This window comes from Monopterus albus, unplaced genomic scaffold, assembly GCF_001952655.1.
Source record: "Monopterus albus unplaced genomic scaffold, M_albus_1.0 scaffold69.1, whole genome shotgun sequence".
Classification (NCBI taxonomy): Eukaryota; Metazoa; Chordata; class Actinopteri; order Synbranchiformes; family Synbranchidae; genus Monopterus; species Monopterus albus.
Window position 1 is genome coordinate 2,945,210 of NW_018127949.1, and position 13,806 is coordinate 2,959,015.

The 13,806-nt window shown below is 39.9% G+C and overlaps 1 protein-coding gene across 1 annotated transcript in view; it reads right to left on the reverse strand.

The window, feature by feature from the left end:
- Positions 1–13,806, reverse strand: part of LOC109963034 (SPARC (osteonectin), cwcv and kazal like domains proteoglycan 2) — a 38,788-nt gene that overhangs the window by 21,092 nt on the left and 3,890 nt on the right. The window contains exon 2 of the mRNA XM_020605281.1: positions 977–985. Within this exon, the coding sequence (XP_020460937.1) occupies positions 977–985 (9 nt within the window). The remainder of the gene's footprint in view (positions 1–976; positions 986–13,806) is intronic.

Genomic DNA, 13,806 nt, shown 5'->3' on the forward strand with positions numbered 1-13,806 from the left:
ACCTCTGTGACAACTACAGAAATTCAAACTGCTGATGAAGACAATGTGATACAGTCCAAAGCTCACAAACAAATATGTCAGTGGACCTTAAATTGAGATTATTTGGCATATATCTGTCTTTGCATCACTACTGTCACACACACTGAAGCTCTTATTTTGTAGAAATGCTAACTACAGTAGATTCCATAAAGATGATATCCTTCTTTGTTATTATTATTGTGGTGTTGTAGATGCAGTTTGTGACATTTAGTAAATGACCAGACCAAGACTCTTAAAGCTTAACCGCATCTCATAAAAAGACTTGGACTATCTGCACTGTTGCAGAGGGAATATTTGCTAACTAACTCTGCTTTTTAGATTTGGTCCCTGGCGGCTTGCACTGGAACGATAATAAAAATTTGGCATCCCCTGCTGTATCCATTCTGACCCATTTCTCTCTGTGTCACGACAGAGAGGATCAACTATAAAGCAGTTTCTACTGGGCACGAGGCCTAGACAGGACCCTGAGGACCGAGTCTGCTCAGTTTAGCTCAGTCTTATTCTGCTTAGGGGACACCAGGACTGAGCTCTCAAGTCAAACCAAACAAGGATAGCCAAACACATCTTAAATAACATGCACAGGGTAAGGAGCAAGAGGAATAGGGTTGTTTTTATACATGTTTCTCTGCAGTGAAATTATAGTTGTGAGTCTAAAAAGAAGAATACATTTTCATTCATGAACCAAATCACATATTCATTTTATTATCGATACCTTTATTTGTTTTCTGTTGACACAGTACATGGCTGTACTTGTAGCTTTTATGTTCTTATCTCTTTTGACTTTATGCTGCAATTTTCCACTATGGCAGACAATGATTTTGTATTATATTGTACTTTTTGTGCTTTTGCCAGGATTCATTGGGCAGGTGACACCTAAATCTTAAAAGAGACATCAAAGGAAATACAATGCACTGTGCACAGCAAAAGAGACACTGACCTCGACTTCCTGTGGCAATGACAGGCAGCAGTGGGAGAGAAAGAAAAAGAAAGCCAGTGTTAGAGATTAAAAAAACACACTTTACAGTTTTAATTTTGCTTCCATTCAGCATGCAAACAGTGGGTTGGTTTATTACAGTTATGGCAGCAGTTAAACTGTCAGTCCTTAATGCACGCTGATTGCAAATACGTGCCTTAGTCTAGCTTCTCTCAGGGGACAACATAAGACATTCACAGAGGGTTATGAGCGCCTATTAACCGAAGATGATCAGCTGCCACTTCTATGAGCTGGCAGGGGTCCTGATCACCGAGGGTTCATTCTCTGGCTGTGTGTACAAGCGACTGCCAAACACCAGTGTCCTGCCAGCTCAGAAGTTGTGGAAAAGCCATGATGTACCAAATCGGCCTTGGAAAGGATACAGACAAATTGGTGGGAAACTGCAGTCAACAAGCAGAAGTGCTTTAGATTTTTTTTAAATAACTGCAGCAGATACATGGAGCACATTTACTAAGAGAAGCTTTAACAACACAGACATATAGTTCCTGTAAAGAATAACCTTGAATTAACAGAAGAATATGACGACTTTCCTTTCAATCCATTTCACCATTTTGGCTCCAGTCCAAGGGCATTACACAGCAATACCCACTACAGACTCTCCTTGTGTGTTTCATCATTCAATGCTGCGACGCGTTTGAGAGAAATCTAGCACTGCATGGTTTATTTTAGCAACTCAACTGAGTAAATAAACCTCATTCTTACACACACACACACACACACACAGAGTGATATCTGTCTACTTAACAGTGCTGTTATAGAATCTTAAATATATCGCTTTTGAGTCTTCACCGTGGGATAAGTCGTCTCCTTGCCTGATTTTGTCTCCAGAAATATTCCCTCACTGGATGTCGCTCAAACAACCTTGAAGAACTTTTGCATCGACAGAGCTGAAGTCATGCAGCTCCAGCTGCAGCCTATAGTACATCTATCGTTTCTGCTCTTCTGTCTCTCTGTTATTTCCTGTTATGTCTGATGGCGTGTCTCTACCAAAGCAGGGAACTGTTGATACGTTACTGTACACAAACCACCAGAACTGGGAAGTTTGATTTTATCTATACTTTCCACTGTGTATGCTTTGGTGGCACTTCAAGGATGGAGGGTGGACTGGAAGGAGTGGGAAGTTGGTGACTCAGTGTGACATTAAAACATATCAGCATCAAAAATACAACTAAATAAAATAGACACGGTTGAAATTTAAGCAGATATATGACAATTAACCTAAATAAAAAGACATATGGAATAAATTTGTGTGCACAAGCCATTCTTGAATTTTAGTGTGTGAGGACACACTGATTTAAAGTTGTATTTTATATTTAAACTATGTAACTACTTGGTCTCTGGTGTTATCAATGCTGTAAAAATAAGGAACACCACAGTAGTATTGTATAACATGCGCTAGATTCAGAGCACTTTGTTTATATTCAACAACATAGGAAGCCCCGCAAAAAGCAGGGCATCAAAAAATTAGTTAAAACTCATATTGTTCCTCTCCACGGAAATCTTTAGTAAAAGGCGAAAGATTTATACGATCTGAAAAGAAACATGAGTGTATGACTTAACGAGCCAAACGTGGAGGGAGTCATTCCCCGACATACTCCCCATGGAGATGGTGCTGCTGCACAAATACAACTAATGGTTTTATGTTGTGTATGATTTAGACACGTATGCATGTGGACAAACAATATAAACGTTAATCATTTAGGGGAAAGATGTAAAATCACTATACTATATATTTTTTAAACAAACGTTTGAGAGCTTGCGCGCGGTGCATGCTGGGTAGCAACATGATCTCGGATACAAGTGGAATTTTGGGGTCGCTAGCTACCTTTGTTAAACCTTCAAATAGCAAAAATCAAAACAGTCGCCAAATAACTTATTAACAAGTTTATTCATGAAATTAAAAACATAAATGTAATCTAAATGAGAATAAAAAGGTCTAGAAACAATGCGCATGCGCTGTGATCCCACGGGGACTCGAAATGGGTTTACCTCTTGCTGCTTCTGTTTTCGCAAAGCGAGTTGGTCATGTTACAGTTTTTCTAGATTTCCACCTTAAATTAAGTCTCAGCAAGCGTAACGTGGCAACTATTGACACTGAAGAACTGAAACAGACAGAAAAGTAGGCCTACAGCTTCTGAAACGGGTAACATGAAATGTTCAAGTCAATACATATCCCTAGCTGTCGCAGACTTTTGACCACTAGTGTTTATTTGTCATAGGCACAGTTAGGAAACGTCTTTCGACCTACAATGAAATTCTTACTTTGCCGTCGACATGAATGCCACACAGTGCAAATGAAATATAAAGTAGATAAATAAGTAACACAAAATTTGAGGCACTTTATGCAGGAAATGCAGCAATATAATAAAAAAATATATAATATGAACATAAGAGAATGTGTGCTGCATGGGAGCAGCATATGCAGCAGTAAACGGTCAATGTGCACTTAGATGTATGCAAACAGAAAACGTAAAAAATCCCAATACTCAGAAATCGGATTTTACCATAATGTTTTATTATATTCAACAGTTTTAGAAGCCCCGCAAAAAGCAGGGCATCAAAAAATTAGATAAGACTCATGTTGTTTCTCTCCACGGAAATCTTTAGTAAAAGGCGAAAGATTTATACGATATGAAAAGAAACATGAGTGTATGACTAAACTTGGCTACCTTGGAAGAACCCATTCCCTGACATACTCCCTATAGAGACGGTGGCACTGCATAAACACAAATACTAGTTTTATGTTGTGTATGACTTAAAAACCTGTGCATGTGAACAGGATATATGCGTTAATCATTTAGAAAAAAAACATTTGTTTCATAGAGGTAAATATTTTTTCTGTAGAAATGAAATTGTCCAGGTGCTGCATATATGAGAGGCAATATCACTATTTGTCATGCCTCAGATCAGCTGGATTTATGCAATTAGAAAGAAATACCTTAAATATGCCATGTTATCTCACTTATGTGGCATTTTAAATGTTTGCGCCACAGCAATGGACATTCAGGGTGACATTGTCGTATAAAGAGAGTCAAAATAATTGCTAAGTCCTTAAATGAGGCACAGAATCTGCTCAAAAAATGTGAAGTATCATAACATCCATCCTCATCATCAAAGATAACTGTCATAGTATGTCGCGTGTCAAAAGTAATGATTACTTAATGAATTATTCACAGTGCTTCTGCAATTACTCAGCTAACAGTGCTTTGGGGACCAATAGGAGCCCCACACTGTGTCCTACAGGCTGGAGTGCTTATCTTTTCCCAGCAGCACTGTGACAGCAAGGACAGCAGGCTGACGCTGCATTTAGTCCTTCACCAAGGTTGAGAGTTAATGCTGTCCTACTGAATGCCAGCCAGGCTGCTGCTGTTGTTCACAGCAAGCCCAGACAAGAGGAAGGGAGAGAGGGAGGGAAAGACCAGGGAGCAAGGGGGTATGATATTCATGGTGGAGGTCCCCTGAGTTATATGATTCATATCTCACACACAACCTCTTTTGCCATTTGTCAACAAGGCTGTAATGCAGCCGGTGTAAAACAGAACCAGGAGGCTAATGGAGCTTGACTATCCAGATGCTGCCGCTGCTCCTCCCAGACCACTCGCTGGTATTAGGCTGACAGCATCTGGCCGCAAGCCTGACTGCACTTCTCTGAGTTAATGTCTATCTAACCTCAACCAAGTCCTCTTGTCTGCTGGTGACATAAATACCACCGATAACCCTGAACCTCCCAACCCCAGCATCACCCACTTGCAACACACACACCCATCCTGAGCAGTGACACCAAAATGTTCATACATATCCCAGCTCTACAAGACAACCACAGGGGTCAAGTGAACTTTTGAAATGTGACTGGGAACCTTTGTTGCATGTCTCTCTTTCTCCACGCATTTCCTATCTGCCTCTACTGCAAAATCGAGCACAGAATGCAAAAGTAGTTACAGACTGATAAAGAACACATATGTCAGGAAGTGTAATGTAAATAATCGTACATTCACAAACTGTGCAAAGATAGATGTAACATCAGTCAGAAACTAAAATCAACAATGATTTGCCTCTGCTCACGATTGTCTGTCAACCTGTCAGTCCTGGATTAGCTTCATTGTCTTTTCCATAGACCTTCATTGTTCAAAAACAAATAAAAGTTATATATTTCCTCATTTTGGAACACAAAACCCTAAAACATCCAATTTGGTTTTAGTCTAGATATGGGGAGTGTTACTGTTAATATAGAAAATGACCAGCCTTATCCTTTAAGGATCTTAAAATATATGCATCACATTTATAGACAGCTATTTTGGGAATTGGAGATTGTGGTTCAAAGAGAGCTTAGCAGGAGAAGCAAATATGAGTACTGGATTAGTATCATAATAGTGCTGTAGTATTTGTATCTGAAAAAGTGATGCTGAGCCATCTGTAATGTTCGCATGTGTTTATTTACTGCTTAAGTGTTAGAAGTCAAGTGTGATTCACAGGCGATGCACTGCAGCCTTGATCCCTAACGTGGAATACAAACTGAGCAGAAATCTAAAAATGAAGGGAGTATCCTTCTCAAAAGAGATCTCAAAAAAGTATACATGCTGAAGAGAAGGAGCATGACCTCACTTCAGCTCAAAAGAGAAATGCTCACAGAGTAAAAGACATATCACAGGGAAACACCGCATCACCTCGCCCTGCTGCAATGATGCACGCGTCCTGCTCGCTCTGTCACTGCAGCTCATCTGTCCCTGTAGTGACAGGGTTGGTACAGTCTGGGTGCTAAAGGACACTTACACACGTGAATCTAAAATTAAACCTAAACCTCAACACACACACACACATAAGCCATTAAGCCTTGTCTGCTATAAAGAATGTGCTGGAAAAAGAGAAAACGCTTGAAATTAAACCAAGATGGAAATCAGAGACTGCACACACAGCCCACAACACCTCTACACACACACACAGCCCTGTACATACACAAATATTATATGTCTACCACCTCATCTGTAGCTGGCAGGCTTCTCGCTGCCCACAGAACATCATATTTCCCAATCCAATTCAGAAAGATCATATTTTTTTGTTGACTGATTCTTTATCTGCAGATAATGTATCCAAACAGCCACTTCCCCTCAGTAGGTCACCTTGCCTTAAAGGAACTGTGAAACATTTTGGGAAGTATGCTTATATACTTTCTGGCATCACCACTCTCATGGCTGTACGGTAAATATAAAGCTGCAACCAGCAGCTTAGCTAAGCACAAACACTAGGAATACTGGAAAAACAGCTAGCCTTGAAATTGTTGTTTTTATATTGTTTCTTGTACAGGTTTGTCAAAGGAGACATACAGTGATGTGTGAACTAGTGAGCCTTAGAGTTGATGGTTCGTTGCTGAGTGAATGAGTTGAATAAGTTCAATGATAAAACATTACAAGTCATTTTGCAAAAACTGGCCTCCAACTCATCTTTCTAGATGGATTCCTAAACAATCCTAGAAGCAAACAAGTGCTGGAAGTGCATTCAAAAACACACACTACTGAACTCACACAGATGCTCAGATTTCAGAGTTTTAGTTCAGAAGTTCTGATTTTCAGATGAAATCCCTCCCTGTCAGTGTAATAACTGCGTGATTCATCCTCAGCAATATTTCTTATCGATATTCTGAAGATGATATTTGCAGTAAAGACATCACTTAAGCACCAGGATATGAGTTATAGGTTAAATGATGATCTGGACATTTTGCATTTCCTCCACTTGTCATTTATCCAGCTTTATGAAGTCATTTACTCTGGTGGTGACTGGATAAACACAGTCTGATGGATGGATTAGTGATCCAGGTCATGTCTGTAATGAACAGAGAACTGTAAAAGGCTTTCCTCAGCTGACTGCTCCACTCTGGACCGAAGCTGTTTCGTCTTATCAGATCACTGAGGTGTGTCTGCCTCTCTGACTGGCAGGACATTTTCAGCTAAACATTTCCCAGACTGTCAATTGCACACTAATGCGTTTTGCCCGATTAATGTAGTTGAATTAGCTATGTCTCTCGGCCTACTTTAAATCGGCGCAGAAGGGCACACAGGTGGAGGCTGTCGTGAATCTACATTCCACCCTTCGTCTCTCTGTAGTTACCAGGGAGCAGCGGGAGTGCATCTCATCTTTGTCGTGTCATTATAGCGCCTCGATTCAGCATGCTGGGGCCTGAGTGGTGGAGGTAATGTCTTGCTCAGTTTTGTATCCTGCTGTCTTTGAAAACGACAACAAAATCGGAGAAACGCTAATGGTGCAGACCCACCACAGATTGAACCACTTATAAATGCATTAGAATGTTCCAAAATGATGCTGTGGGTCTTTTGGCCTGAACCCTGGAGTAGAAAAACATTGTGTTGACCACATGGCAGAAATCACCTAGAAATAACTAAGGGCATTTTTTAACATATTTACCAGCACTTGTATAAAAAAAAAAAATGTCCTTGGCTAATTTCACTATCACCTGGGAAATGAAAAATTGCATTAAACAGCATTACTGGGGCGATTGGTTAGCCTCCGAAAGTGCTCAGAATAAACATGATTTCACTCAAATATCTCTTAGGCTTACCTCTTAGTCAGAAGGAAAGCAAATACAAGATTTGGCTGCCATCTGGGGTAGCCATTACAGCTAAGTGCATAGGACTATACATCGGGGTCAACTTGCCGGTTGACCTGATGACCGGGTGATCAACTGAAGTTATTCTTTAATGAACTGTGACATGACTAAGAGCTCTATTTTAATCTGACTAACATGATCTATGGCTGCATTACAAACTGTTTAAGGAGACTACATGTCATATATATGAACGAAGCGTGAGAATTTTAATCATACTTCAAAGATGAAATAAGAAACCCTCCAAGAAACATGGGGGTGTCTCATTTGCAGCAGAACACCAGCGCATTATGGGATTAAGTTAGAGCCCAGCAACACAGAGCTGGATCAAATTGATCATCTGAACTGGAGTGCTTGGGGGCCTGCAGGCGAAGGGTGCATATTGTTTCACAAGGTAAGACGCCTGCCTGCAATGCAGTACAGTACAGAGCACAATCTGCAGCCATCACTGCACACTGAAGGGCACGTCTCTCTTTTGAGCAGCAAAGTAGCCAACTGACAAGCATGGATCCATCTGAAACACTTGCACTACAGTGAAATGCAGAAATAATGAGGCTGACTTGAGAGAGAGTATAGCTATTGCCTATCAATGTGGAAGATTTAACTAACAGGCAGTCTGTTAGTTCACATGCTGGTTTACTTGTGGTTAACATAAAAAATTCTTTTCAACCTGAAACAGGAGTCTGAAAATATTAAGACCTTGTAAGAGGTTCTTCTTCACAGGTGCTGCCATTGGCTAATAAGGCCACATATCAGGAAGCTGCATCACAGATGAACCTTTTCCAGTCTCAGAAGCTCTTTAGATGTGGCCTCCAAATCACAGATGAAGCAGTACATCAAACAGTAGCAGACCCTATAGCTGAATCAAGGAATTCCATGCTCTGAGAGATGTAGTAATTGCAGAGGAAGAGGGTAGCACAGATGCAGAGGGATGGATTCCATTGCTGAGCCAAGGAGAACCCTGGAACAACTGAGTTTCTGCAGCATTTTATCGCTGCCTCGCTCTCATTTGCAAAACAAAGAAGCAGAAAGCAAAGAAGTGAGCCTTCAGGTTTAGCTCCACACAGATGCCCCAGGGAGTTTGCAGCTTATGCAGGGCCATCTTTACTGTGCTGAACACACAATATTAGCCAGGGGAAAAAACTTAATAAGCCAAGTTGAAGCATGTGACTAGACTAGAAACCAAACTACCTAATGCCAGTGTGTGTTTTTCACTCTAGTAGCTAGACTCATCTGTATTGATCTGCAAACACAAAAACATATCAGCATACATACATAAATTGAAAAATGAGCTTAAATCTTGTTTGTTGTTGGTTTACTTATTCAATCCTGGAAACTTAAATCAATATTGAATGTGAAGGTTAAAATACATTCCACTCCAATACACTGGCTTTGTTTCCCTGACAAAAAAGCGTCAGCGTTTTAAAATACAAGCTTTCTTTGTGAGCTGGTTATTACAGAGTTGTTTGCAATACTCTACAGCACCCAGCTGTTTTAGGAAATTACCAAGCCTTTATTAAAACTGAAAATATACATGCAAGTATATCTGTAACCTATTTTTTAAAGATTGTCTTCAGTAGAAACTACAAACAGGGTAGAGAAATCAGAACTAATGCATTGTTGATTTTGGTCTTTTCATGACAAACACAAAAAACACCAGCCTTTTCCTTTACCTGGAATGATCAGTAGCTGGAAACCTGTGTAAAAACTGTCTTAGTGAAAAGCTGTGCAACCATTTGAGCAAGCTGTAGTGTGCCATGAGCGTGTGTGTTCAGCAAACCACCAACAATTATAAATACAGTATCATTTTAGCACTGTCTGTCTGTGCCTGTAATTATTACTTTTAGCTGTTTACACATTTTTAACAACTATGCTTGCTGTTAAAATTAATTGGGTTCCAAAAAAGTCCACTGAAGCTCTTTTACAGCTGTCAGACATGACTTTAGAAACCAGTAGCACAGTTAAGAGAAGATAATGATGAAAAACTCTCCAGCTGGAATGCCACAGGGATCTGCATGAGACAACTCACAGGGGTAGCTAAGTTAAATATGCTAGCTGGATGATTACATTTTATTCCCCCCGTCTGCCATGGCAATGAGAACAAATTGGGTTGTTGTGGCTGCTGATAATGCTAATCTCCTGCAGTGGCAGCAGGATATTACAGTAAACCAGGGAGCCACATTCAGATGTCACGGTATGTCTTTAGGAAGGACTACATCTCGTATAAATGAGATTCTGTCGGGTTCTTTCAACTGAGAAAAAAGCTATTAGCGCTTTAGCTCCATGCCCTATCCCGGCTATACAATTTACTTGATTAGGGTCATTTCAATATGACTTTGTAGTGTAAATACATTACTCTGCCAGCTCAAGAAATGAACACTCTCTCCCTCCCAAACAGGCACAAACAAACAAAAGTGTCCACACATACTACACATACTAAATATAGCTTGTACAAAGACAGGATCACAGGCCCATTCAAGTATGTCCTTGACACCTCCCTCTTGCTCTGACAGTTAATACAAAGAGGAAGCTCAGCTCTCCCTGCTCCTTCATATGCAGCTCTGGGACAGTCATGGGCCAAAGACGAACAGACTCGTGTCTCGTCCAACAGTAAAATCAAACCTACAGAAGAGAGTAAAATAGGCTGATTCTCCTCAGGCAAGAGCATGTCCTCAAAGTTTTTGTAGCTGCATGGCCTAATTGTACAATACCTGCTCTGCTATTTCAACAGTGATTGATTTGTGGCCTAAAGCAAAGACTCGATCAATGCCAGTTTGAACCTGAGCACCTTGCATTATTCCACCTATTGTTACCGAACATAAGTGATATGGCTGTGTTTGCTCAGACCATGTGTTTAGTGTATTTTGGTCCTAGACAATTCATAACAATAGCGGTGGCCCCAAACACTATCACCCGAGGCAGACCTGACTGTATTCAGGACAGCATTTCTCTGAAGCCACAGTATAGTTCCCCCTGGCTAAAATATGCACAGCTATGGTTGGAGGCTTTTTTTTTTCCAGGTTTGATCATTTCCACTCAAATAACAGGTTGCAGGACTACAGCCTTACTGGAGAGTAATTTCAGCAGGTGAACCCTATTCTAAAGTGTTTACCCAGTGAAGGGTAAACAGAGGTGTCACCCTCATGTCTGTGAGTAATTACAATGAAGGTTATTGAAGATAAACAAACAGGGATGTCACCGTAGTTGAGTGGCAGATGAATTTCCAGGTGACAGGAAATGCAGGTGGATTTATTGTGTATGTACTGGTATATATTTTACCAACCATTTTTACTTAATAAGAAGTTGTGGAAAAGAACCAAAGAAATAAATATAAAATACTATTTTACACAAATACACCAAATAAAGAGGATGTGTTATTTTAATATGAATATTTTATTACTTATTTTTATTGCCTTTTTAAATCCTTTTTTCTTTTCCTTAAGTTTTTTTTTCCATTTTTTGTTGCATTTTGCATTTGTTTTTGTTTTTCAGAAAGGCTAACAGCATGGTTCTCATGTTCCCCTCAAGATTATTGTAATCACTTTGTAGGTCCCATAACTTTTCATCAAGCACCATCATCTGCTCCAAATATCTCACTGCCCACTACTTTGGTTTAGGAACATACAGTATACCTGCTAAATTACTAAACATTCCCATTGGCCTCAAATAAACTGTATGTTTAGTATTAATTATCAAATATTAGCATCCTAATACTTCTCCTAAACTAAGATGGTGAATATGGTAAACATACTGTATATGTTAATCTGTTAGCACCTATTTCAAAATACTGCTGTACTAAGTAGCCTCACAGAGCTACTACTGTTACTGTAGACTTTGTGTTCTTTATTTTTATACCATTATATGCAACTGTTGTCTAGTCTTTTGGGTCCTGAGCAATGTTGCATTTGTGTACTCATGGACCTCAGGAAATAGAGCAACCACACTGACAGAAGGTAAAGGGGCTCCTGAAAACAATAAAAGCCCCCAAATTCTCTCAGCTTCTGTTGTTGACTCGTAGTAAGTATTGATTCTGTTTGTGACTTAAAAAAGCTGGGTCTTGGGAGTACCACCACGCATAGCCATGAATGAAGACAGACACAAGCAGAGTGGCAGCATTTAGTGTACCTGCCTGCAGAGAGGCATAGAGGAGCTTCACCAGTACAGACACAACTCTCAAGCAGATGCCACTATAAATAATGCATGAACAATGGAGCCAGAAGAGGAACCTTGAAACTGCTAATTATTCTGTCTGACATTTCAGCAACTCGCAGAGAAGTAAACAGCAAAAATACAGAATTGTGTGTTAATATACTGATGTACAGTTGGTACAGCAAGGCTCCATTATGAAACACATAAATCCACATGTAGGCTACCTCCTATCTCAACAAGCAGCTTCTTCAGATTCAACTATAGCAGAAGAAGGAAAGAGATTTTGTGCATTTGGACATTCTGTGGGCTGTGGAACATGGCATTTCTTATAAAGCAGCTTTTCTGCTGTTAAGGCAGCTGTTGAGCTTCTTTCTGTTTCAGTTCCTTTGCAAAGCATATATTTCTGTCGGGCAAGGAGAGCTTTTCCACTAGAGCAACAACACAAAACAACCTCTCCGCTCAATTAAGAGTCACCCACGCTTGTGTTAGGAAGCCAACAGGATCACCTTTCTTCTCTGTTTCCACTGTGAATTGTATCTGAGCCATCCAAACACTCGCAGCAAATCCCCCGACATTCACCTCCAATAAAAGACATGCATGGTAATGGCAAGAAAGCAGAGCCCACTGCTACTTCTGCCATTTTGATCTAATTAGTGTGCATTGACCAGATCGCCACAGATAGTTGGTTTGAGCTTCAGAGTCACAGAGCAGATCAAATAAAGACAACTACTAGCTCATTTACATTAACTGCTATGGTTTCTCTTAATTTTCAACTCCTGCACTGCCATTCACTTTTAATTGGGAACAGGCTCCATTATCATATTTTCTGCAATTACAAGCTGTCCTCTTACTCTTACTCTTATTTTTCATATGCATAATTACACTGTTTGCTAGCGCTGGAGCATAAATCCTGCAGGAATCTAATAAATGGCCGAGGTTGAAGACAGGAGCAGAGAAACCCACAGCTGGCAGCATCATTGAGCCTATGTGAAGATGATCAACAGCATCATGTTCATTGTTCATCTGCAAAAAAAAAAAAAAACAGAATGAATCCTGGGCTTGGATTTAACAAATAGCTCTCACAGACGAGTTGTGCTGATGTAGAATCAGTAACTGGGCCATCGCTATCATCTCACCAACAGCAGCACAGATAAATAATGGCTCTGAGCCATGTGTGGATGGAGCATCAGGTGCATTCAACCTGTTTGCCATCCTCATTTATGTGTTACCATCTAACATGCTTAAACATCACTGTGGTTTGAATGTAGCAGAAGGTTGAAATGAAGTTCAATCAGTAAAATCGCTTAAAGAATTAATCAAATTAATTGCCATCTTATTTTTCTATTAGTTGTTCAACCAATTAATCAACTAATTGCTGCAACTCTATATGTAAAGATGCCATCTTGGGCTTTGAAAACCTGTGATGGGCATTTTCCATTATTTTTTTGACAATTTATAATTCAAAAATAGCCAAAAGATGAATGATGATGAAAATAATAAATATTTTCAGTCCGAATATTTATACATGTACATTAATACAAAATAAAACATTACAGTGTTTTTCTTTTTCTCCTTTTTTCAGACACTGAATATTGAGTATATAGATTTAAACACACTGAGAGGCTTGTGTAGCATTTAAGGAACCCAGTGGTATATAACTATTCCATTTATTACTGCCCTAAATTCAAATCAAATTAAATAGTAAGCACCAACAAGCGTAATGGTCATTGGTATTTTTGCCTTTCTCTGTGCTAATCTTAACAACCAAAGGAGCCGAGGAGCCTTTTACCTGAAAAAGATTTAGCAATTTTCCGTCATTAAAAATGTAGCAGCAGTAGAGCAGGTGCAAACCTTAAACAGCCCTCTGTGGCTGACTGAAAGGCTGCACAGCTCCTTAATGAGTGCCCTCTTTGCACTGCACAGAGAGATGGGAGAATCTGGCTGTGAATGAACAGCACACTATTGTTCACATGAGCGGTGGCCTGAGCTCCCACTCAGCAGATCCACCGAA